Here is a 23884-nt window from a genome sequence, read left to right on the forward strand (position 1 = left end):
AATTATCTTTTATTGTGGCTGAGTGAATCTTTTAAGTCTTGTATTCATAACACATGCATATTGCAGAACAGACTGGGTTTTTTTAATGTCACAAACCAACATACAGAATCTGAATGTACAACTGTATTTGTGTTAAGGAACCTGCTGAAGCTGTTTAATGAGATTCATTACTGGGACCGGCTGCAGTTCGAGATCCCTCACTTTGTCACAGAGGTTTATCAGCGCAGAGAGGAACTCCATAACCTAAGAGAGAACGTCCTTCTAGTTGTTAGAGACTACAACAGGTTGGTATGGTGGACAGAATTTGATTTTGCATTTAGGGTTTGTTCTGAATTAGGGATTGTATATCTATCTTTTGGGGCATAGATTCACCAGAGTACTGGAAACATTCCTCAGAGATTTTGGTTCATATTGACATGATGGCATCACGCAGTTGCTACAGATTTGCCGGCTGCACATCCATAATGCGAATCTCCCATTCCACCACATCCCAAAGGTGCTCTATTTGATTGAGATCTGGTGACTGTGGAGGCCATTTGAGAACAGTGAAATCATTGTCATGTTCAAGAAACCAGCCTGAGATCATTCGTGCTTTATGACATGGCGCATTATACTGCTGGTAGTAGCCGTCAGAAGATGGGTACACTGTGGTCAAAAAGGAATGGACATGGACAGCAACCATGAAGATGGAACCATGCTTTCATGTTGTTGATGCCAATCTAACCCTACCATTAGAATGTAGACTTATCAGACCAGGCAACGTTTTCAATCTTCTATCGTCTAATTTTAGCAAGCCTGTGCAAATTGTAGCCTCAGTTTCCTGTTCTTAGCTGACAGGAGTGGTACCCGGTGTGGTCTTCTGCTGCTTGTAGCCCTTGTATCTCAAGGTTGGACATGTTGTGCATTCAGAGATGCTCTTTTGCATTCATCGGTTGTAACGAGTGGTAATTTGAGTTACTGTAGCCTTCTATCAGCTCGACCAGTCTGGCTATTCTTCTTTGACCCCTGGCATCCCAAGAGATCCAGTGGATCAGCAGTTTCTGAAATACTCAGACTAGCCCGTCTGGCACCACGCCACGTTCAGAGTCACTTAAATCACTGCAGCAGATGATCTTGACCATGTCTACATGCCTTAATGCATTGAGTTGCTGCCATGTGATTGGCTAATAAGAAATTTGCGTAAATGAGCAGTTGGACAGATGTACCTAATAAAGTGGCCGGTGAGTGTAGATTTGTATATATAAAAGCACACTAAAATGTGTTATTGCAAGTCACAAGTGAGTACAATTCTTTTCCCATTTTTGGGGGCACATCCTTTCACTTAGCTTTACATAATCTTGCTTACATCTTATGGCTTTATCTGTTGCTATCGTGACACATATACAGTAGGCACTTTTAAAGGGATAGCTCATACAAAATTTTAAATTTACTCTCCCTTCAATGGTTTCAAACCAGTTTTCTTTCTTCTGTTGAACGCTAAAGAAGATATCTAAAAAAAAAATGAAAACCTGTAACCACTGTCTTCCATATTAGGAAAAACAAATACTATAGAAGTCAGTCGTTTCAGGTTTTGAGCTTTCATCATAATATCTTATTTTGTGTATCTTCAACTGAGGAAAGTCAAACATGTTTGGAACAAGTGAAATAAAGTGAGTAAATGATGACAGAATTTTCAGCTTCTCGGTTATCCCTTTAATATTTTGACAGATTAATGAAAGTATGTCTATATTTTAAATAATTTACATTATATCATTTGATTGATACAGTTACTTAGAGTGAGGATCATGACTTGTCAGGACATCATTTTTACAGTTTACTGTATAGAGAAGAGCAATTACACAAGATTTATTTAAAATGAATGAGGTGCTTCTTGGACTCAGCTGAAATAACTAATATGCTCTCTCACAGAATCAGACACTGCTGCTTTTTATGTAACATATCCTGTTATGAATTATGACACCGCTTGGTTTGTTCATCCGTTAGGTCAGATTGATTTCTCACCTCAACCGAACTGCTCTAGAGTTAGTTTTCAGTCAGCCGAGACCAGCTTGTTCTGGCGTTTTTCAGACAGATTGTTTTGGTGCTGATCCAAAGACAAATGCTGTGCTCATATACTGTATATGATTAAGGAAATGACTCAAACGGAAAATAGCGTTACATTTATTATTATTATTATTATTATTATTATTATTATTTTTATTATTATTACTGGTCTTTTTATTGTAACTTACAAATTTAAACTGTAACAACTTATATTGTTTAGTTTGATCTTTTAAAGTTGATACTTAGCATTTTTTGCAGTTAAGCAAAACATTAGAAATGTTTTAAAGGCAATAAAATGCTATTTTCAATCCCTGTTTTTCTTCTTGTTTATTAAAAGTGGCCCATCCTAACTATTACATTTTAACTGTATATAAAATTACAATATTTTACCAATTCATTAATCATTATTTTATACATTTGGAACTGACCTAATAAGCTGAATGCAGCATATCATGAAATTGTCTGTAATTTGCTTTCCATACAGTATAGAAAGAAAAGTGCACTTTTGGCAACACTTACAGTACACACTTCTAATCTTCTTGTCGGTTAACTTCACCTCTTTAAAACACACTGATATTATTCCTCACCTCTTCGACCCACATACACTTACACTTCAGTGCAAACGGAGTATTTACATTCCATCTGCATCGATATACGCATCTCCATTCAAGACTTTAGCACATCCAATCTGGAGAAAAGCACTTGAATTAAATGCACACACACACAATACACACACACACACACACACACACACACACACACACACACACACACACACACACACACACACACTGAACAAAACAATTCACACTTATGTCCCTCATTCTGTAGTGAATAATAACCTCCTCCTCACTCACGTAAGCCTCTCAGCGCGCACACACACGCTCGTGCACACACACATACTTTAGACTGGAGGACTCATTGTAACTCTCAGAGGGACAGAGTGAGTCATCTCTGTCAGCATTGTTACCACATTTAATGCATTCTACGCATGCCAGCTGGAAACAAACACTTAAACCAAGCACAAGCTAAACAGGCCACTTGCCCCAAATGGCAAAGCACATCCACTAAGACTTGTTAATCCATTTTTACCACCCTCTTGTTCTGTTGTGCTTTTAAAATGGCTTTGCTTGTTTTTGAAGAATGCTTTAAAAGAAAGTGATCATTGGCGGTAAGACCTCAAATAAAGACAAACTTACACTTGAATGTTTGTGTTCACTCTCAATCAGAATCATCAAGGATCTAAATGCAGATGAGCTGGGCCTGTTTTCTGAGAGAATTCGCTTCTTGGATAAGAAAATTCAACCAGGCTTGTCGAAACTGCATTGGTCTACTAAAGGAACACCCAGCGCCTTTATCAATGACTGTAGAGTTCACGCCAACAAGGTCAGTGAAGGAGTGAAAAAACTAAAAAGTGCCTTGTTTCCTAGGGCAGACTGAAACTTTCTGGATTTTCTCTTGACTATATTTTGAGTATAAAATCATAGGTGGTGAAGAAATCGCCTAAGCTCCATTTGGAGTCCAGAAACGACAGGGAATTATAGAACAGTGGTTTTCAACCTTGAAGAAGGTAGTAGACTCCAAGCACTGATTTTTGTAGTTTTTAAAATGTAGGTTTAATTTTAAAGGGATAGTTCACCCAAAAAATAAAACTCATCATTTACAATACTTAACCTTGACTTGTTCCAGGTTTTCAGTTCATATTTTTTTAAATTTACAGCAAAAAAAAAAAAAAAGATTTTAGCTTTATGGTTTAACTTGTATTTTTAGTACTATATTAGCACTGACCTGTCTTTAGGTCCTGACAAATAATTTGAATCCCCATGACTTTTCCAATTGTTCATTAGTTTTTTTTTAGTTTATTTATTCATTCATTTTCTTTTTTGCTTATTCACTTTATTAATAAGGTTATCAATTTAGCTTATTCAATTCACTACAGCATGTCTTTGGACTGTGGGGGAAACTGGAGCACCCGGAGGAAACCCACACGAACATGGGGAAAATATGCAACCTCCACACAGAAATGCCAACTGACCCAGCTGAGGCTCGAACCAGTGTAACACCCCCGAGAGAATTCTTTCTTTTTTTAATATCCACTCAAAAGAAACAACATTTTTGCTGCTTGTTCAAACAACTTATTTAAAATGAGCTGAAATGTCACAATTATTCAGTTTTTTTTTTTTTGTGGGGGAAACTTAATGATTTTATGTTCAATCCACTCAAGTTTGTAAAAATAAGGGAGGTTTGTGTTAGGACAACATAAGGAAATTGCGTGAAATCCAGGATTTTGAACAGTGTTGGATTCCTTATTGATTAATTAATTTATTTAATATTTTCAAATGATTTGCCTTGTTTGAATTCTTTTTATGGGCGGCACAGTAGCTCAGTAGTTAGCATTGTCGCATCACAGCAAGAAGGTCACTTGTTCTAGTCCCGGCTGGGTCAGTTGGCATTTCTGTGTGGAGTTTGCATGTTCTACCTCAAGTTCACGTGGGTTTCCTCCAGGTCCTCCGGTTTCCTCCACAGACCAAAGACATGCTCTATAGGTAAATTGAATAAGCTAAATTGGCTGTAGTGTATGTGTGTGTGGGTGTGTGTTTGTGTCTGTGAATGTAAGTGTGTATGGGTGTTTACTGGATACTGGGTTGCAGCTGGAAGGGCATCCACTGCGTAAAACACGGCTGGAATAGTTAGCAATTAATTTCACTGTTCCAACCCCTGATAAATAAGGGACTAAGCTGAAGGAAAATGAATGAATGAGTAAATTAAAACATTTAAACATAGAAAAAACAAGCTGTTTTGAAAACATTCTAGAACTGCTGGATTCTCTTGATAACTTGGCATTTTCGGATTAGTGTTAATAGTCTAGTTTAGTGCCTATGAAAAACTATGTTTTTGAAAAACTATGTTTTTCATTATCTATTTGTTATTAAATTAATGGCAAAATCTTGCCAAGTGTTAGTATTATTGAAGCTATTGGTTGCAGTTTGAGTAGGCTATATTCGTTGCAAAGGTGTTACAAAGCAAAAATATGACAAGTAAATTATATGTATATGTAAAAATGTATTAAAAATCACAAAAAAAGTTGAAAAAAGAAAGAAAAAAGGACGGAAGCTAAAGTAGAATGAATGAATAAATTATAATAATATAATTTAATCCTTATATAGTTTAATAATAAACGTTCTAGATTTTCTGCTGGATTTTCTTAATAGTTTTGCATTTCAGCATTAGATAGTCTAGTTTAGTGCTGTAACTATGTTTTTAGTGACTTTTCTTTTTATTAATTGCAAAATCTTGCCATTTGTTCTTGAAGATATTGGTTGCAGTTTGAGTAGGCTATATTAGTTGGAAAGATGTGTCTAAGGCAAAAATATGAAAAATAAACTATTATAAATGTTTTAAAAATCACAAGATGGATAAATATTGATTTAAGTAGAACATTGTTCTGATCAGTGCTCTCTCTCTCTTTCTCTTTGTTGTGCTACATTTGATTGATAAGCTTGCATAGCACTTCATGAAGTTTAATGATGACATTTAATTGCTCACTTGCTGTTAAGACTTGCTGTTTATCTAATGGAAATAATTTTTTCATTGTATGCAAATGTGACTCCTTGTGCGTTTCCTCTTCATATAATTTAGTGTGCTGATAATTTAGGCTATCTGAGATTACTTTTGTCTTCAGTAGAACATTAATAAGACTTTTAGTTAAAAAATGAGGTCCTTGCTGATTCAAATGCATAAGTCCTAAAAGCCTATATGACCACTGCCACTTTAAGAGTAAAAAAAGCTTTAGTAGGCAAAACAAAATTAATACTTATTACTCCTAACAACGTATTATGGAAAAAATCTTCTTTAATGTTCTCCTGAAAAAAAAAACATCCTGCGCTTGAATAGAGTAAATGAACAAAATATGTATTCCGTTTATATCGGTAAAATAGAATCACTGCAACCCAGAGACCCATATATTAATTAAGAAAAAGTATATAGAGTATTAGTGTTGTTATTTCTATGTTGTAGACCTGTTCTGGTGTGCAAAGTTTCACTGTAATCCCACACAGGTTTCCCTTCATTTATTAGAGGCACAGAGATTTTTATGCGTGCCACAAAGCTGGAGGGCACAGGCTCTGGTGAGCGGAGGTTAAGATGTGGTTTGAGACTTGAGCTCTGTAGCAGACTGCAAACGCTGCGCTTGAATTAGTGGTCAGATAACTGATAGGTGGTGTTTTTATTAAACAAGACCAGGAAGGCTAAATATAAGCTTGCCTTTTAATAGCTTATAAAGCAGATGTCTACAGTCAATGAGAGATGTTTATTACTTTCACATTGAGTGTAGTTCTGAATTACTTGTTTGGTGTTTAGCTGTAGTTAGTTTTAAATTTTTTTTAAAAGACTTTCCTTACATGTTTGGAGTCCTGGGCCTGGATTGTGGTTTTAAAAAGTACATAAAACATTCGGCTGGTACTTTGTTATTACGATTTTCAAATGATAAAAAGAGTTGAAGAGAAAATTATTAACCTGCTGTAAATGTTTTCATTCATTTATTTTCCATTAGCTTACTTCTTTTATTCATCAGATGTCTCCACAATGGAATGAACCGCCAACTTATACAGCATTTGTTTTAAACAGCGGATGCCCTACCAGCTGCAACCCAGTATTGAGAAACACCCACACATTTATTACAGCCAATTAGTTTATTCAATTCACCAATAACACATGTCTTTGGACTGTGAGGGAAACCGGAACAACCGGAGGAAACCCATGCAAACATGGGGAGAACATGCAAACTTCCACACAGAAATGTCAACTGACCTAGCCAGAACTCGAACCAGCAACCTTCTTGCTGTGAGACAATACTGCTAACCACTGAGCCATCATGCTAATATTTTTGGTGTGATACTAATATCTATTAATATTTAATATTAGTATTTTTTTCCATTGGCTCCAGAACAAAACGTTGTTAATCTAAGTAACCTATATAAACTATTAAATTACACTATGTTGTAAGCTGTAAGCTGAATACTAGTATCTTGCAAAATAACTAGTAAAATATTATGTACTGTGGCAAAGACAGAAATGTAGTAGGAATTATATGTTTAAACTGTCACAAATACCACCTTTCCATTAACCCTATAGCCAACACCCTGACGCGGACGAGGATAACATTGGGAAATATTTGTAAAAGAATAGTTATTTTATTTTAAACTGTGTATATCTAAAAACTTAGAAAATCAATCAATCAATCAATCAATCAATCAATCAATCAATCAATCAATCAATCAATCAATCAATCAATCAATCAATCAATTATATTCAAATGTACAGGGAGTCATTTTTTTAAATGCATATTTTGAAAAGTGGCATTTATTTGAACATATATGTGGTAAAAATAGTAATATTACAAGATTTTAAATTACGGTTTTCAGTTTGAAAACATTTTTTTTTTTAATAAATCCTTTAAAGACAAGCCTGAATTTGCAGCCATGAAAGTTAGCGGAAACCACAACACACTGATCATTTGATCACTAGATAGTTAAACTCACCATTTGTTGCTATTTAAAGAACGTGGTGCAAAACGTGAAAATTAGAGTTGCACTGATCTGAAAATAGCAACAAATTGCATTATACACATCTTGTGCCTTATCGCAAAAGGTGTATGATAGGGCCTAAAGTGTTTACTGTGTGATAGATAAGAAACATTTATCGCTAGTAAATTTCCTCGTCACACACTATCATGAAATGTGGCCAAAAAAAGTTCATTTCAGACCCTCATCGTGGGTATTCAAGAGCAGAAGGCAGTGCCTGTGTGTTGTTCCGATCCAGCCGTGTCATTTTTGCTGTCCGGTATTGCTTTTGTAATACAAGAATAAGGCAGCAGGCTTTACCGAGAATAGGAGTGCAACTCAGTGGAGTGCAATTGTGAAATCTATTCACTTCCTCTGCTGGCTGTCCATCACTCCTACATTGTACAAGGCAATATGATATTAAAGCACTGCCAGTGCCCTTTAGCCATGTGGTAAAGGCGCGCACACACACATATACAAAGGCATGCTAGCAGAAACATGAATGCCCCATCTACTTTAATAAAGGCCGGCCAGACATCTCAGTATAAACAGCTCCAGCGTTTGCAATAAAAAGCAGCCAGCCTCAATTCAGTGCCGCCACTGTGCCCGCTTCCCTCTCAGCTGCTGGAGAGAGCTGTGGGGGAGATCAGGTTCACGTCAGAGTCAATGTCAGACATCCTTCCAGGCCCAGACAGAGCTGGCAACGGCTTCAGTGGTAATGGAGAAGTGTGGAGAACACAGCACATCTGAGCTTACACACACCCACACACACTTAGAAATGTAAGTATACATTCTACACACTGCTGCACGTAATCTTCCCCTTTGAGGCTTATTTCATGTGACACGTTTCATCCCATGAAAAAGTCATGAGACGGGCCGGATCCAGAGCTGCGAGGAAGTGTAAGATTATGCGGCATGTAAGATGCCTCTGAAAAACTCTCCCTCCGCAGATTGAGCGGGGAGCTGTTGGATGAGAAAAGCGTGATGCTTTATGGATAAGAACTGCCTGCTTTGATTTTAAGCACAGGGATGGCTTGAAATCAGATGCTCTATTTCTGTGGAAGAGAGAAAGAGCTGGAAAATCCTGCTGGAAAACCCCTGCTGCTCCGTTTGAATGGGTTTTCCATCCTTCTTTCACCAAATTCCTCTCACAATGTTCGTCTTTACTTTTCTTCTTTTTTTATGTTCTTTTATGTTCTTTTCTGCCAATCAGTCACGCTATAATACAGTACATTTATAGATAATTACCAGTTAGTTCGTTTTTTTATGCATTATGAGACCCTTGTTCACACCAAAACTAAAGCATTTATTTGATCAAATTGTGGTAAAACTAATCAGAAAATATTGTAAAGTGTTATGACAATTTAAAAAAGCTGTTTTTTATTTGAAAATCTTCGTTAAAACGAACGCCATTTCTGTTATGTTAAAACTAAATTTGCATTTACATTTCTTATTTGTTATTTTGCATTTCCTTCACTTTCGTCAATTGAAGTTTGTTCCTCTCCACGGTCACCTCTGGCTTGCTTGGTTTGGGACGTGTGGGGCTCTGAATTGATGGATTTGCTGTTCAGTGTTTGGACTTTCAGCAATGAAAATTAGACCACACTAAACTGAAATAAACTTCAACTCTGAAAACTGGACTGACACAGTTTCAATTCACTAGAACTTCTATGTTAAGCTGCTTTGACACAATCTACATTGTTAAAGTGTTATATTAATAAAGATTAATTGAATCGAAGGGAAGTTTATTTATAAACTAATTTTGAGAGGAGCACATGCTTATGATTGCCTGTGGCTGGTCCTGCATTAGCTAATGCATGATTCTTAAATCACTATAATAAGCAGAGCATCTTACCTCAACTATCTTTGTCTTGAAGTATCCCCCCTTTCACCCCTACTCCTCCCATTTTCCTTGTTAGCACTGTTGCCTCACAGCAAGAATGTCACTGGTTCAGTCTTTAACTGGCCAAGTTGACATTTCTGTATGGAGTTTACATATTTTCTCTGTGTTTGCGTGGGTTTCCTCCCACAGACCAAAGACATAAGGGGTAATTAAATTGACAAGCTATCAATCAGCAATCTATCTCTCCATAGTAATTCCTAATTTGCATTCACCATAAGCAAGCAGGGGAATTCTCGAGACCTACCTGAGCTCAAACTCCCGTCTCGCCCTGCAAACGGGAGGGAGCCCTGGGCTCGAGGATCTTATGAGCTCAGTGCCTTCTCCCGATGCCAAAAATGCTTTATAATCAATTATCAGCTAAGTGTGAACTCTTGAATCCTGAATCAGAGAATCTCTAAATATTATTATTAATAATACAACAAAAATAAATGGACACATGGATAATTTGATTTTTGGAGTTTTAATTCCTTAAAACATTTAGTAGCTACATTGCATTGTTTTTAGTGATGTGCAGTATTTCCACAGTTGGTGTTGTCAGAGTAATAAATTTTTATGCAAACAGATATACAAATTAGTGACAAATTAAGTACAAAAAAATACAAAACAGCTAACAAATCATAATAATAAGTAGGATGAGGACTAATATTAGTAGAGATGCTCCAATTGATTTGCCTAAGATCGGTATTGGCCGAAAATCACATTACACGACTCGGATCGGTACTCACTGATCAGGCCAATCTCATAAACCGATCGTAAGTGTTTGTTTTCAACCCGGGTTATAAATCCACAGTGCTACAACACATGATTAATGTTTCCAAATTGCATTGTCAGTAATTTTTATTACCATTTTTTGTCCGTTTTATCTATAATTTTTTTGTAAAGCTGCTTCTGAAAATGACATATATTGTATGCAACATCCTTAATTTATTCTCTTAGCTAAGGCAAGATCTCATACATGGAGGGAAGATAGATAAACTTTACACATTTTTTGGCATATGATCATGACCATGCCAATAAATGTGTAAAGTTTATCGTTATTACCTGAAAAGGAAAATAAGTTATTGGCCCAAAAAAATCAAGGTTATTTTTCAATGGTCGATCCACTTCAGGTAGGATCCTGGACATGGGAGTTTTAGTTGGTGCACTCTAATTGTAGTCAAATCATCGGTAGAAATAGTAAAGGTAAAAATCTCTGTGCTAAAATTTGCTTTGTATTTCAGCTACAATCCGTCTTACCCTCTGTTAAATTGGGTTTCAATTAGTTTTCCTTATTAATTTGCTCATTAGTTGGGACAGTCTAATGGAGGAGCACCTGAGCTGTTAATGGTTGCTCTGTGCTTTAGCTCATCTCAGAGCAGTTAGTCAAAGCTACATGCATGCTGTTCTACACTACAGGTTAACAACATGTACTCCCATATGTTTTTGTTTCCAAACAGAAGAGTCCCTGTAAATACTTTGTTTCACGGTGAACGGTTAAATGGTGTTTGTTTAGTGTTGTCTTTTTAAGCCTGCCTTTTTCAAGTAGAATATAGAATATTTTGTTGTTGCCTTTATGCTTGGAGCAGGTAACTCTGAAATCAATAACTGACCAGAATGCAGTATAGCTTATTTAAACAAAATGGTCCAGCAATTTCAGGGAAGGATGATACAAAGAGCAGTGTAGTCATTTTTCTCTGCATTAGAACAGTTGCTAATCTAAACAGTCCAGAGATGTAGCATATAAATGTTATGTTCAAACGTTAAACGCTTTAAGCTGTGTATTTTGGGATTAACATTTGCGCTGTCTTTGTTTTTCTGTTCGTGATCTCTCATCTCTCCTGCAGGTGCAGTTAATGGTGGATGAGTATAAAGCAGCAAACCTGGCCACCTCTAAGCACTGTGAACAGATCAGTGAGCTGCTGTTGGTGCATTTGGATGGAAAGACGGTCTATAGAGACCATGAGTTCCAGGAGGATCAGCAGACTCATCAGCATAGCCAGATGCTCAGACTGCAGAACGCTCACCAGGACATCATCAAAATCATGGCCAGAGTCTATGGGACCTTCCATCTAGATGGCCCAGAGGTCAGTCTTTGTGTGTCTGTGTGGGTTTGTGTGTTATAGATTGACATGATGCACAAGCTCAAGTTTTACAGGATAGTTTGCAGTCATGTGAATATGAAGTCACCATCTCTTAACCCGAGGTTATTCTAATGTTGTATACTCTTCTTTGTATTACAATGGCAGAATTGTTTTGAAAAGGAAAGTAAATACTGATAAGATGGAAAAATTGAAACTAAATAAATAAAATAAAAACGTTTTAAGAAGTTGCAAAATAATGCACTGTTACATTGAATGGTTTCATGCCAACTACCATAACTGTATGAGACGTACTCTTTTCCTTTCTATATGTTTCAGACATTTACTTATAACATTTAGTCCTGTAGCCATCGTGGTGAAAGGGATGGTTCTTTTTTCTCAAAAACTGGACCTTTTTGCAAGTTTACGCCTCTTTTTCTATTTAATTATGAGACTTAAATACTGCATTTTAGTGACATTTTAGGCATTGTTTTATCTGGATTAGCTTGTCGTATGGTCATAATAACCACACTTTTTGATGTATCAAAAATATTTCCTAAAGATTTAGAATAATGAAATATGAAAAACACTTAATTTCAAAATACAAATTTATTACATCATATGTCATTAGAAAAATTAAAGGAATCTGTTAAAGTTTTAAATTTAAAAACTGTAGTCTATTGTTATTTATTAGGCAAATAACAAACTGGCCATCACATTCACCTTTCTGCAGTCAAATTTTGGACATTTAAGTAAAAAAAAAATTATGAAAACATAATAATAATGAGCTTCCCGATTTTTCTAGCCTCTCTTGTATAAAAAAGGTACATTTGAAAATTTGTGGATAACAACAATAGCCAAATTAATATTTAAATTACTTTTTAATATGTTCCGCTTTTGGTACTTGACATATTTTATTAGTAATTTTTTGTTTCAAGAATAAGGTCCACAATTTTGAATAAATGATGTCACTTGTAAAAAGGTTTTCTCTATTTAAAAACAATCTAGGAGCGAAATACGACTTTACTTGAAAATATTTGTTAGCAATGGCCAAAACCAATTAGCTGAAGTCCCGCCGAAGTGGCTGCCAACAGAATTCTGATTGGTCTCAAAGCCTTTTTTCAATGAGTTATTTTAACCGTTAATGATGGCATAGCAGTCAAAATAGGACAAATGAGCATATGTATGGGACAAATTCTGAACCTTTGTCAGTGAGGGGTCTTTCAATTATATATATAATATAGATTTATTTATAGTCTGTAGCTAATTCAGTTTTCAGTTTTTTATTCATGATTTGTTAACGAGTCAAAAAAAAAAAGTGTCTCATGTGAGGACCCCACTGACAATGCTATTGTATGGACAAAATCAGTATCATCAGCTTTTTTACAATTGTGTAATCCATCCAATACAAAATATTAATCTCTGAATACTTCCTCTACAATTCAGCATGTCTGTGTGTGTTTTCAGGTGCAACAGCACTGGACGTCATACATGGAGAAGATAGACCAGATGCTTGAAGAGGCGTTTCGTGTGAATATAAAGCGCTCTCTACAGGAGCTCTCTAAGGCCATCAACGGAGACGGCAAGATTTCCCCGAACCCCTTATTCAGAGTAGAGGTTGTGCTGACACCAGAGACAGCTCGATCTACAGCTCAGGTGAACAAAACACACCCTCTGTTTGTCAAATCGAATAATGCAGCGGCCATTAATAACACTGTTTACATGACGAGGTGACCCTTATCTTGCATTTAGACAACTCATTCACAAACATACCCAAGGCAAAGTGTATACATAAAAATTGTGCGTCAGTGTGAATCATCGTGTTGGTCACTGAGAGCTTCTGGCCATGTGTTTTACATACAGTGTAAAGACACTATCATACATCAAGCAGAGGGCATTCAGAACAACACAACCTCTATAAATCACAGCTGTGGCAACACTGCTGCGTTATTCAGCACTCTGCTTCTCAGCTCTACAGAGGTATATTTGGACCCAGGCCTATGGGTAATGTCCCATGATGCTTAGTCAGCTAAACACAGTGAAAAAGAAAATGCAGAAACGTTAGTGTGACTTAATTGAGTGTATTTTAGGGACAGTGGTTGCTTTGGTCTGTGGAGACAGACTGCCTGAGGCAAAGTGCTCAAAGTGGCAGAGGGAAGAGAAGTGCATTAATACTTGCTCGGGACACACCATTAAAGGAGCTTTCACTCCGAATTCCAAATGAATAAGCAAAACCAATCATTGATGAATGGTCCCTTTAAACTAAAAGTGAAACGAATATCCTTCAAGCTGATCGACAACTGAATTTACGCAGGCACAATAGCTGCCCTCAATGCGCCTTTTCCAGTTCACACAGGAGAACGTTATAAGTGGTCACAGGAAACTTTTAAGACCTTGGACAAGCAAGCCAGATCAAGATTTTTAAGCAACAAAAATAAAAACTGATTTTGACATTTTTTGCACAAGCTCACACAAACATTGTCGTTCAAATGTCTTTAAAAAACTGAAGATCTTTGCACACTGACGTCTGAAATTTTTGTATGCAGCTTTTTCGTATTCATATCCTAGAAATTTGTCACGTACACAAGCCTTGCACTGACTCCGATACATATTAATTAATCTATTCTGAAAAAACGCAAAACATTTCAGAGTCAATTCAAGCAATGATACTTTGTTCTCCTCTCTCAGAAGAAATAGAGAAATATGCATGTTGTGCTCATCCAATACTAGAAGGAGAGTTGAACTCATTATCAAAGAGCTACGCTGGATTATCCCCAAATCTAAACTTTCTTTCAGGAAATCAGTGGAATTTTGATACATTCCCTGTGATACTTCACATGATTTTGTACATAAACAAAGCCTGAACAGAGACTGACAGTGCCTATCCAGACCTGATACTGACATCATAATAGATGGTTTCCTTCACAGGGTGGCAGGGCGTATTTGTATGGATAGGGTGAGAAGCTCTGTCCCCTGGAAGGAGCTGGGAGCAGAGCCACTGCTCCTTCGCACTTGTATGGATAGGGTGAGGAGCTCTGTACCCCGGAAGGAACTGGTAGTAGAGCCAGTACTCATTCGCACTCGTATGGATAGGGTGAGAAGCTCTGTCCCTCAGAAGGAGCTCGGAGTAAAGGCACTGCTCCTTCACATTGAGAGAAGTCAGCTGAGGTGGCTGGGGCATCTGTTTCGGATGCCTCCAGAACGCCTACCTAGGGAGTAGAGGAAGACCTAGGACACACTGAAAGGACTATATGTCTCGGCTGGCCTAGGAATGCCTCGAAATCCCCCCGGAGGAGTTGGAGGAAGTGAATGAATAATATATGGCGGCCACGTTGACATATCGGAGCAACAGAACAATGTACGGTGGCTCTAAACTGTCAAAACACCTCTTAAAGGCGCTTTATTGGATGCGAAAAACAGAAAAAACTAGCACAGTTTGAATTTTTTTGACGGACAAAAGTTTCGAAGGCACTGTGGCAATACAATTCACACAATGTGAGGACGAATTTAGTTTTTTTAACGTGCAAAAATTACAGACAAAAATTTCAGATTCAGTGAAATTTTTTTATTCTGTCATTAATTACTCACCCTCATGTTGTTTCAATCTCCCAAGAACTTTGTTCAGAACAAAAATGAACATTCATTTTCCATTGACTACAACACCATAACATGTCATTCAGCGTCCAAAGAAAGAATCAAAAACAATGTCAAAACATGCCATGTGATGTCAGTGGATTAGCTGTAATCATGTGAAGCTCCAAGAAAAAAAAAATTGTGACAAAGGAAACTATAAATATTTCTTTATTTGCCTATATCTTCTCTCCTGCATCAGTTCAAGGTGAGCATTTACTACAGTGGTAGTAAGCATTGTATTGCCATTAGAGTGAGCAGCACACACAAGCATTGTATTGCACACAGTAATTTTTATATGCACACCCTGAGCTGACGCAGATGACATAGTAAAAATTGGCACACAGAAATGTTCCTAGTGCTTTGTATGATTACAATTGAACCACTGAATATTATAGCAATGCTTTTGGTTCCTTTTCTGGACTTGGGATACTGTTGCTGTTTATGGAGTATTAGGGAGCTCTTGGATTTCACCTAAAATATCTTCATTTTTGTTCAAAAGATAAACAAAAGTTCAATTTTTGAGCAAACCATCTTCTTTGAAACTTTCTTTTATTCACAAGTTGATTATAATGATTTAGTAGGAAGTCTTGCACTGAACACTGGATTAATAATGTTTTTTCCCCGTCTGTTGTGTTTGTCCAGGTGGATTTCTCTCCTTCTCCCCAGAAACTGGCACACATAGTAAACAGCATTAGCTCTCAGCTCATCAAGACCATCTCAGGTTTCAAACGTCTGCCAGACCTACTGACTCGCCAGCAATCACAGAGAAAACCCATTCACAGCATTATCGGTACACTCTCTTTCCATCTCATTCCTTTCATCCCCTTTATATATTCCTGATTACTCATCCTCATGTCATTCCAAACCCAATGACTTTCTAAGTCTGTTCTTGAAAAAGTCTACATTCCCTCCAGGAGCCTCCGCTCTGTAAGTGAGCGCCACCTCGTAGTGCCATCACAGTTACTTTCCAAAACCTTTTCATTCAATATTCCCTCACTGGTGGAATGATTTTCCCATTCCTACACAGACTGCTGATTCACTGCTATCATTCAAATGAAAACTAAATCTCATCTCTTCCATGAGCACTTAGAAGAATAAATGGATTAATTTAATAAAATCCCCTCCTACTACTTAGTCTAGCTTTTATGTCTCTGAGCACTTACATCTCTTTGTATAGGTAGCATTTCTTGTATTCATGTTGAGTTGCTGAATGCTTCCTCATTTGTAAGACGCTTTGGATTAAAGCATCTGTTAAAAGACTTAATGTACTGTAAATGCATATTGCGTGAAACACAAAAGTTAAAACAAATATTTTGTTTACAGTTCTTCCAAACCAAATGTTCAACTGAATATAGACTTTTTGGATTGATATGTAGGCTGACTAAATGATAACAAATATATATATTGGGGTAAAAACGGTTTTCACATTAACAGGATTTATTTTCTATGAACAGTGATTTTTAAATGAATCTCAATTCAAATACTGTAACAGTCATTTATATATTGATGTATGGGTATGGCCTTCATCATTTTGGTGGCATATTCACCAACATTTTAGCAGATTGCACTGTCTCTGTTATCTAGTTTTATCTCTGTGGCCGAGTCTGGGATTTAATTGTCTCTACACACACACCGTGCATAACAGAAGCATGAGAAGAATAGGCATTACTCAAGGTGTTACTTAGTGATTTTCTGATGATGACATCCAATTTTAAAGAAAAGTCCAAAATAACTTGTTTTGTAAGCCACAAACCCCATATCTTTAGCAAAATGGTGAAAGCTCAGTTAGCATTACTTGTAAATACAGTCTTTCAAGTAACTTAATATTTATAACCAGCATTTTAACCATTAAGTCCATTAAGTTTGCTGTTGGCTACTGGAAAATGAACACTCTAAGACATAAAATAGCTTAAAAATTAATTTGCCGTTTACAAATCGTTGAACATCTTTTCATAAGTGTTTACATTTAGATTTATAGGTATTATATTGTTTAGGTATTATACATTTCTTTGTGAGAGAAAAAATTGTTATTATTAGAAGCAATCCTCATCATGAAATTATGTGTGTTATGTTATTAGTTTAGTATTTATTGGTTATGTTAATTAATACACACTAATTAAAACAGACACACTTTCCACCCTTTTAAAAGGTATTCTAGCTACATTATACAACTGTATTATCATTATGTGTGTTTAGTTACTAGAACTAAGTTGCAAGAACAGTTTTAACCCTTTAAATGTCAGCCTTTTTAACCTCTTAAGGCCCAAGTTGTTTTTTTTACATGCATTTTTTATTTCTCTTTGCTATTTGGGCTTATTGGAACCTAATTTGAATAAAAACCTAAGTATCATCTTTGATATTGTAAGACATGAACTTTTAGAAAAAAAATTATGTCCACATATGTGGACTCATGGTCCGAATTTTCTTATGTAAAACACTTTTTTTCTTGATTGTTTTGTAATGCATATTTAACATAGAAAATTGTTTTGAACAAGTTTTGTCTATCAGAGAGTAAAACAATTTTTTTTTCCCATTTTGGACATTAAATTAGTGGTTATGACATTTCATATGCTGCAAAACAGTTGCAGGATTACACTGTATGTCTGTAACAAAAATATAAAACATTTAAAGTATTTTAAATAACCACTTAAGATCTAAAATGTGCTGTCCACGTATGTGGCCAATAAGCCCTAGGAGGTTAAATATAGATAAAAATGTCTTGTCCAACTTAAAAGATTTTCCATCTTCAACGCGTTGGTGCATAGATTTAAGCTTAGTCTCATTTTAAAGAAGACAGTTGTCAGATACTAGTTAAAATGAAAAAAAAGTTCAAAAAGATGAATAAACAGAAGCCTTTGTATTTAGGAAAATATGAGGATCCTGATAAATAAATGAAAAATGAATAAAATGATAAAACAATGAATGTGTATTTTATTTTATTATATTACATAAAATGTTTCCTAGAGACGGGTTGTGGCTGGAAGGGTATCCTCTGCATAAAACGTGCTGGACGTTTGACAGTTCATTCTGCTTTGGTGACCCCAGATAAATAAAGGGACTAAGTTAAAATGAGTGAATGAATATTACATAAAATGTGTATCTTTAAAAACCTGTTTTAGCATTAAACTAAAAAAAAAAAAAAAAAAAAAAAAAAAAAAAAACAAGGCTGCATATCTGAAGGAATTATATTCCAAATTTGAAACTGATATCTCAGAAAAGCTTTTAGTTAGATTTTTTGGGCCGCAGTACTGAACTTCACCACCTGATCACATGAGATTTACTGTTTGTTTTGAGGCATCCTATGTTTTCATACTTTTGACAATATTTATAAACATCAAATTCTAAAGTAATATGAGCAGAATTGGTGGTTTTAGACTTTAATTCGGCCATTAAAAACATTTAAAATGTATTTATGTGTGGATTGTTCTAACAAAGTAATTATTTACTACTGCTCTAGTGAGTATCAAAAATCAGTCACCAGAAATGAAAACTAGATATTTTTAATTTTTTAAATGATATAGAGCTTGTCACGAATACTTTATGTTTAGACTACAAGATTATGCTTTAAATACATTATTGCAAATGGTGCCACAGGTTATAGGGTAACAGTAAATGGGATTTGATCTATTACTCTTCCTACATAACAACAAAAAACAGTGGTAAAATAGGTATTTAGAAGTCTTAGAGTGATATATAGTTTATCATGATTAGGTTTAGGATTTAATTGTTATACAGTGAAGTAAAGCGTGCCGCTGGTGGGACGGTGACATTTAGAATATTGTAATATTGTTTATTGCAATTATTTCAGAGACAATATATTGCACACCATAAAGTAGTTCTCGATTCAATTCAAGTTTATTTGTATAGGGCTTTTCACAATAATTATTGCTTCAACAAAAAGGTGCAGATTATTGCATTACAATCAAAATCAGGTAAGTTAAGGTTATTAGTTACCATAACTTTATTAGTTACTAATAACTTTAACTATTTAAGTAGTAATGAATAGCTTTTAACAGTTAGTTATTATACATAAACACAGCTAACCTGCAATTATATAGTCTAAACAGTAGGGGATGTCTATGTGTACATGTTCAATGAAGTATATTTGTGTATAAAGTTTATGTGTTGTCTCATGACAAACCTGCTTATATCCTTTCTCTTTATGTATTTCAGAGCAAGATGAAGAGATCTGTAAGATCCAGGGAGCCATCGCTGCCGGAATGGTGACAAATGCATCTTACCTGCAGACCTACCTGAAGACCTGGGACAAACACAGAGAGATCTGGGAAATCGAAAAAGACAGCTTTATACAGCGCTATCAGCGGCTCAACCCTACAGTAACCTCATTTGATGCTGATATAGCCAGGTCTCTCTTTTCATCATTCCCTTTTTTAGCAACAAAATTAGTTTTTTAAAGTCATAAAATTGTGCTGAAATGCTTTAAAAGGAACATTCATTAACTTATGAATTAATCATTGTGGTACCAGTGAAATAAAAGTGTCTTAAGTGAGCAAATACTAAAGGATTCACAATGCTTCTCATCTTTAGGCATTTCATTTTTTAAAATACATGAGTGGCCATAGCACATCAGAGTGTTTTAGGTCACGTGAGGACTATGTGTTGGCCTTTCAGACTATTGACATGTCTGTAGCTCAGAGTTGCCAGTCCTGAGGGCAGCGTCAACATCTCTTCCCTATAGATCTGATCTGCACTGACCAAATCACTATTATGTCAACAGTGTGTGTGTGTCTGAGCAGTGAGAGACAGACTTTGTGTACGTGTTGGTGCATTAATGACCTTTTGCATGTTTGTGATGTCTGTCCTGAGTTGCAAAGACAATTGTGTGTTGCCTGCAGTACCAATTATTGTCTTATATTTATATTTTTCTACATCAAACAGTTTATGCATCAAAATTACTTTTCTAAATGGCTATTATTAATATACAGTAACTTCTTGATTTATATTTTGTACTCACTCGCAGAAACAAATGATGGAGCACACACTTTGTTTATTCTCTTGAAAAACTGATTTCTTTGAGGGAACATTGTGGTACTCTGATGACAAATTAACTTGCGGTTAATATGGTGCCATTATGCTTGAGCAAAAACATCAATTGCATCTTACAGATGGGGCCATTATTAAGAATTCAACTTATTGTCTTTTAATGTACCGTCAGCAGAGGTAAAAGAAATATGGGTAACACTTTAGATTAAGGGTCCAAAATAATGCATTAATTAAGCATTAATTAATGGTTGATTTGTTCACAATTAAGCATTAGTTAAAAACAAAAGCACTAGTAATTAATGGTTAACTAAACGTTTTAAGGGTCCCAACTATATTTCTGTCTGTATCACATCGGTTTGCTAGGTACTAGAAGTCACTTTAGCATGGGATTAAATTGTCCATATGATCACTTCATTAGTAGCAGATAAGCACTAACTATTAACTTATTCTAGTCCATAGAATGTGGATATAACTTTCACTTTAGAATAGGGGGTCAAATTGCCTTTTGCCTTTTCTTATTGCCTTTCCCTTATTTATTTATTTATGGTGCATGTACTCGTTTGCGAGCGGAAAACTAGTACAATGGCAGCCCTTTTTTGTGCATTTATTTTTAAAACCTAAAAACAACTGTGTTTTTAGATTGAGAACTTCTATTTTTACAATAATATAATTTTTTTTTAACATTTTGTGTTCTAGTTCAAGGTTGGATTTCTGAGAATCAACCACTTAATTTATGCTCTCTCACTTTATCTCCATACAGATACACTGAGGTGGCGAATAACGTCCAGAAGGAGGAGACACTGTTAAGCGTGCAGTTTGTTTTGCTGGATTGTTCTCCGCTCAAATTTTCTCTGCTGCAACATTGCAACGAGTGGCAGAGCAAGTTCACGCAGCTGCTCAGCCTTATGGCCAGCTCCAAACTCAAAGAACTGCACAGCTTTCTGCAGGAAAATGCTGTCAGGTTAGTGTATGTGAAACCCACTCAAGCTCTGTTCCAAAACCCTGCCTCACTGTCTGGTGTCCATATAAGCAGCTGGTATCCTAACTGAAATGATACCTCATAAGCGAGCGATTTGAAACGCTCTTCATGGGCAGCGACCCTGTTAATGGTCACTCATGCATGCCACACCAATTAACACCCCTCACATGAAGAGCACAAGAGACTCTGCAAACCGCTCTGTTAATTCCAATAGAATTTGGCATTAGCATGCTGCTAAGCTAACAGCCTGACAATGTTAAAAATCATTCGATTGACTTGGAAGCAGGGGCGGACTTAATGATTTAGGGCTAAACAATTCCAGGTATGGGGCCCAGGCATTGAAACTTGAAGCATTCTCTTTCTTTATAGATAGATGTATTTTTTCTGTAGATTTTTTTTATTATGATTTTTTATTGTAATAAAAACGGCATGTTAAAAATATATTTTAAGTAGAACTTTTATCTTCTTAATGTAAAATTAAATACAATAAAATAAAAAACAAGGAGTTCACAAACTAAGTATATACAGTACAGTTAATAAGCCATACTTGTGATTAGATTTTAACATTTGAATCATGTGCAGTACTTAAGGAGCGTTCCCCTATTCATGAGGGCCCCCAGTATTGAAAAGAAGTAAAAATATTAAAATCTTAATGGTTATAGACAGATTTTAAAACATATAATAGAAAATTTATAAATGAACTATATGATTAATTTAGGCAATTATTGGCATTGATCGGGGCCCCCTAATATCCTGAGGCTCTAAGTAGTTGCTTACCTCTCTAATTGGTTAAGTCCACCTCTGCTTGGAAGAGACTTGAAGATCGGGGAAGGATTTTAGTATTAAAGGGATAGTGTTGTAGTGTGTATTATAATTTTGAATTAGTGTTTTTTTTTTTTTTCAGCTTAATTTATGCATTCTTTATTAGTTTTACTTTAATTGTAGTTTTAGTTATTTTACTACATACAGTTAAACTAAATTAAATAATTGGCCCTTTTTGGTTTGACTTCTGTTATTAAAGGGATAGTTCACTCAAAAAACAACATTTATTCACCACTTACATTTATGAGTTTGCTTTGTGTCACCAGGAACAATTTGATAATATTTATCATATATTAAACTTATCGTTTGTTTGTGGTATTTAATTGTAATTTGTTTTTATTTTAAAAATCCATGAAAATAGTGATTGTGTCTGACATGGCATTAAAAATACACATATATATGATATGATAATTATATGCGGTGCTTTTCACAGGTTTGAAATATGCTTGCGGTGGTAGCCGGATTTAAAAACAACATTTACCCATATCACAATAATAGTTAACTATATGCGACAAACAAAATATAATTGCATTTTTATCAATTATTTTATTTATAACGACACTGTTTAACCCATTTTAATGGGTTAAAGTGAAAAAAAAAGATTGCTGAAATAAAAAAACTAATCCACTATTCCTCTTATTTTATGCTATTCAGGAGCCATGTGCACCCACTGACAGATAAAACTTGCTTCCCTCTGTCTTTCAAATTTAAAGCAACTTGTATGCATTTTTGTTATGTATTTAAAATATACAGGAAATGAGAATTAAATGACAGAAAAGGTTATGGAATGAAACAATAACTCTAAAAATTCTAATAATTACAAGATTAAGATGTATAGATCATTTAAATAAGGCAAATGCATTGATTGTCCATTACTAATGGTGTACATATATTTTGCTGCCAGTTTAGATCAGTCATGTCATCCTCTCTGAGTATATTCTAAAGTTTTTCTCGTTGATATTAAATAATTAATTATTTAATGTTTCTCTCGCTCTCATGCAAAAGCACATACGATTAAGCTTTAGAAAGTGAAAGCAAAAAGCTGATTTCCTGACATTTTAGGAGGTTTTGAAAGCCTGGCTGGACGAATTTTTTAAATCCCAAAAAGGCGCATCTCTATGGATCTGCAGAGCACGTGAGACTGTTGGACAGGTCTCACATGCACAGAATGAAACGAGTAAACGAGAGAAGACTTTCCACTAATTAATCATTTGTGAATGTTTGGTCATATTGGGCAGATATTACAAAATTTAAAAGGATGATAATAATAGTAAAACAAAGTGCCACTTAATATACTTGGGTGGCCGTTAATATACCTGGGCAGCCCGCCCAAATAAAATCTATGTGTGGTAAGCACTGATATGCTTTTTTCTGTTGAACACAAACAAAGATATTCTGAAGAGAGTAAGAACCTGTAACCATTGACATCCATAGAAAGAAAACAAATACTATGGAAGTCAATTGTTACTTGATTCCAAAATTATTCAAAATATCTTATTTTGTTTTTAACTAAAGAAACAGGTCAAACGGGTTTGGACCAAAAAATAGAGTACAAAAAAATTGTTACATTATTTTTCCTTTTTGCGTGAACTATCTCTTTAATAACGGATTAGCAGCTAAGTAGCTTAGGAAACAAAGTGGCTGTACAGGCATATACATCTATTTCTTTGTTATTGTATTTATTTACTTTGAATTGGCATGACATTTTTAGCATGGACATACAGTGCACAGCATAATTGAGTACACCCCATTTTGAAAATGAATATTTTTATCCATTTCTCTGTGAATATAGGCAATGTATTCTGATACATTTAAACAAAACAGATTTATTAAACAGATATATTTATTAAAATAATATTTTAGTCACCAAACATATTGGAGT

General features: G+C 35.4%; 2 protein-coding genes across 2 annotated transcripts in view; both read left to right on the top strand.

Annotated features, from left to right (window-relative positions):
* Positions 1-23884, top strand: part of efnb3b (ephrin-B3b) — an 888832-nt gene that overhangs the window by 431828 nt on the left and 433120 nt on the right. The window lies entirely within an intron of this gene.
* dnah2 (dynein, axonemal, heavy chain 2) overlaps positions 1-23884 on the top strand; it is a 306887-nt gene that overhangs the window by 69816 nt on the left and 213187 nt on the right. The window contains exons 15-21 of the mRNA XM_009303124.5: positions 138-284; positions 3273-3429; positions 11331-11570; positions 13032-13220; positions 15840-15987; positions 19371-19563; positions 20962-21162. Of these exons, the coding sequence (XP_009301399.2) occupies positions 138-284; positions 3273-3429; positions 11331-11570; positions 13032-13220; positions 15840-15987; positions 19371-19563; positions 20962-21162 (1275 nt within the window). The remainder of the gene's footprint in view (positions 1-137; positions 285-3272; positions 3430-11330; positions 11571-13031; positions 13221-15839; positions 15988-19370; positions 19564-20961; positions 21163-23884) is intronic.

The sequence above is a fragment of the Danio rerio genome, chromosome 7, assembly GCF_049306965.1.
Source record: "Danio rerio strain Tuebingen ecotype United States chromosome 7, GRCz12tu, whole genome shotgun sequence".
Lineage (NCBI taxonomy): Eukaryota > Metazoa > Chordata > Actinopteri > Cypriniformes > Danionidae > Danio > Danio rerio.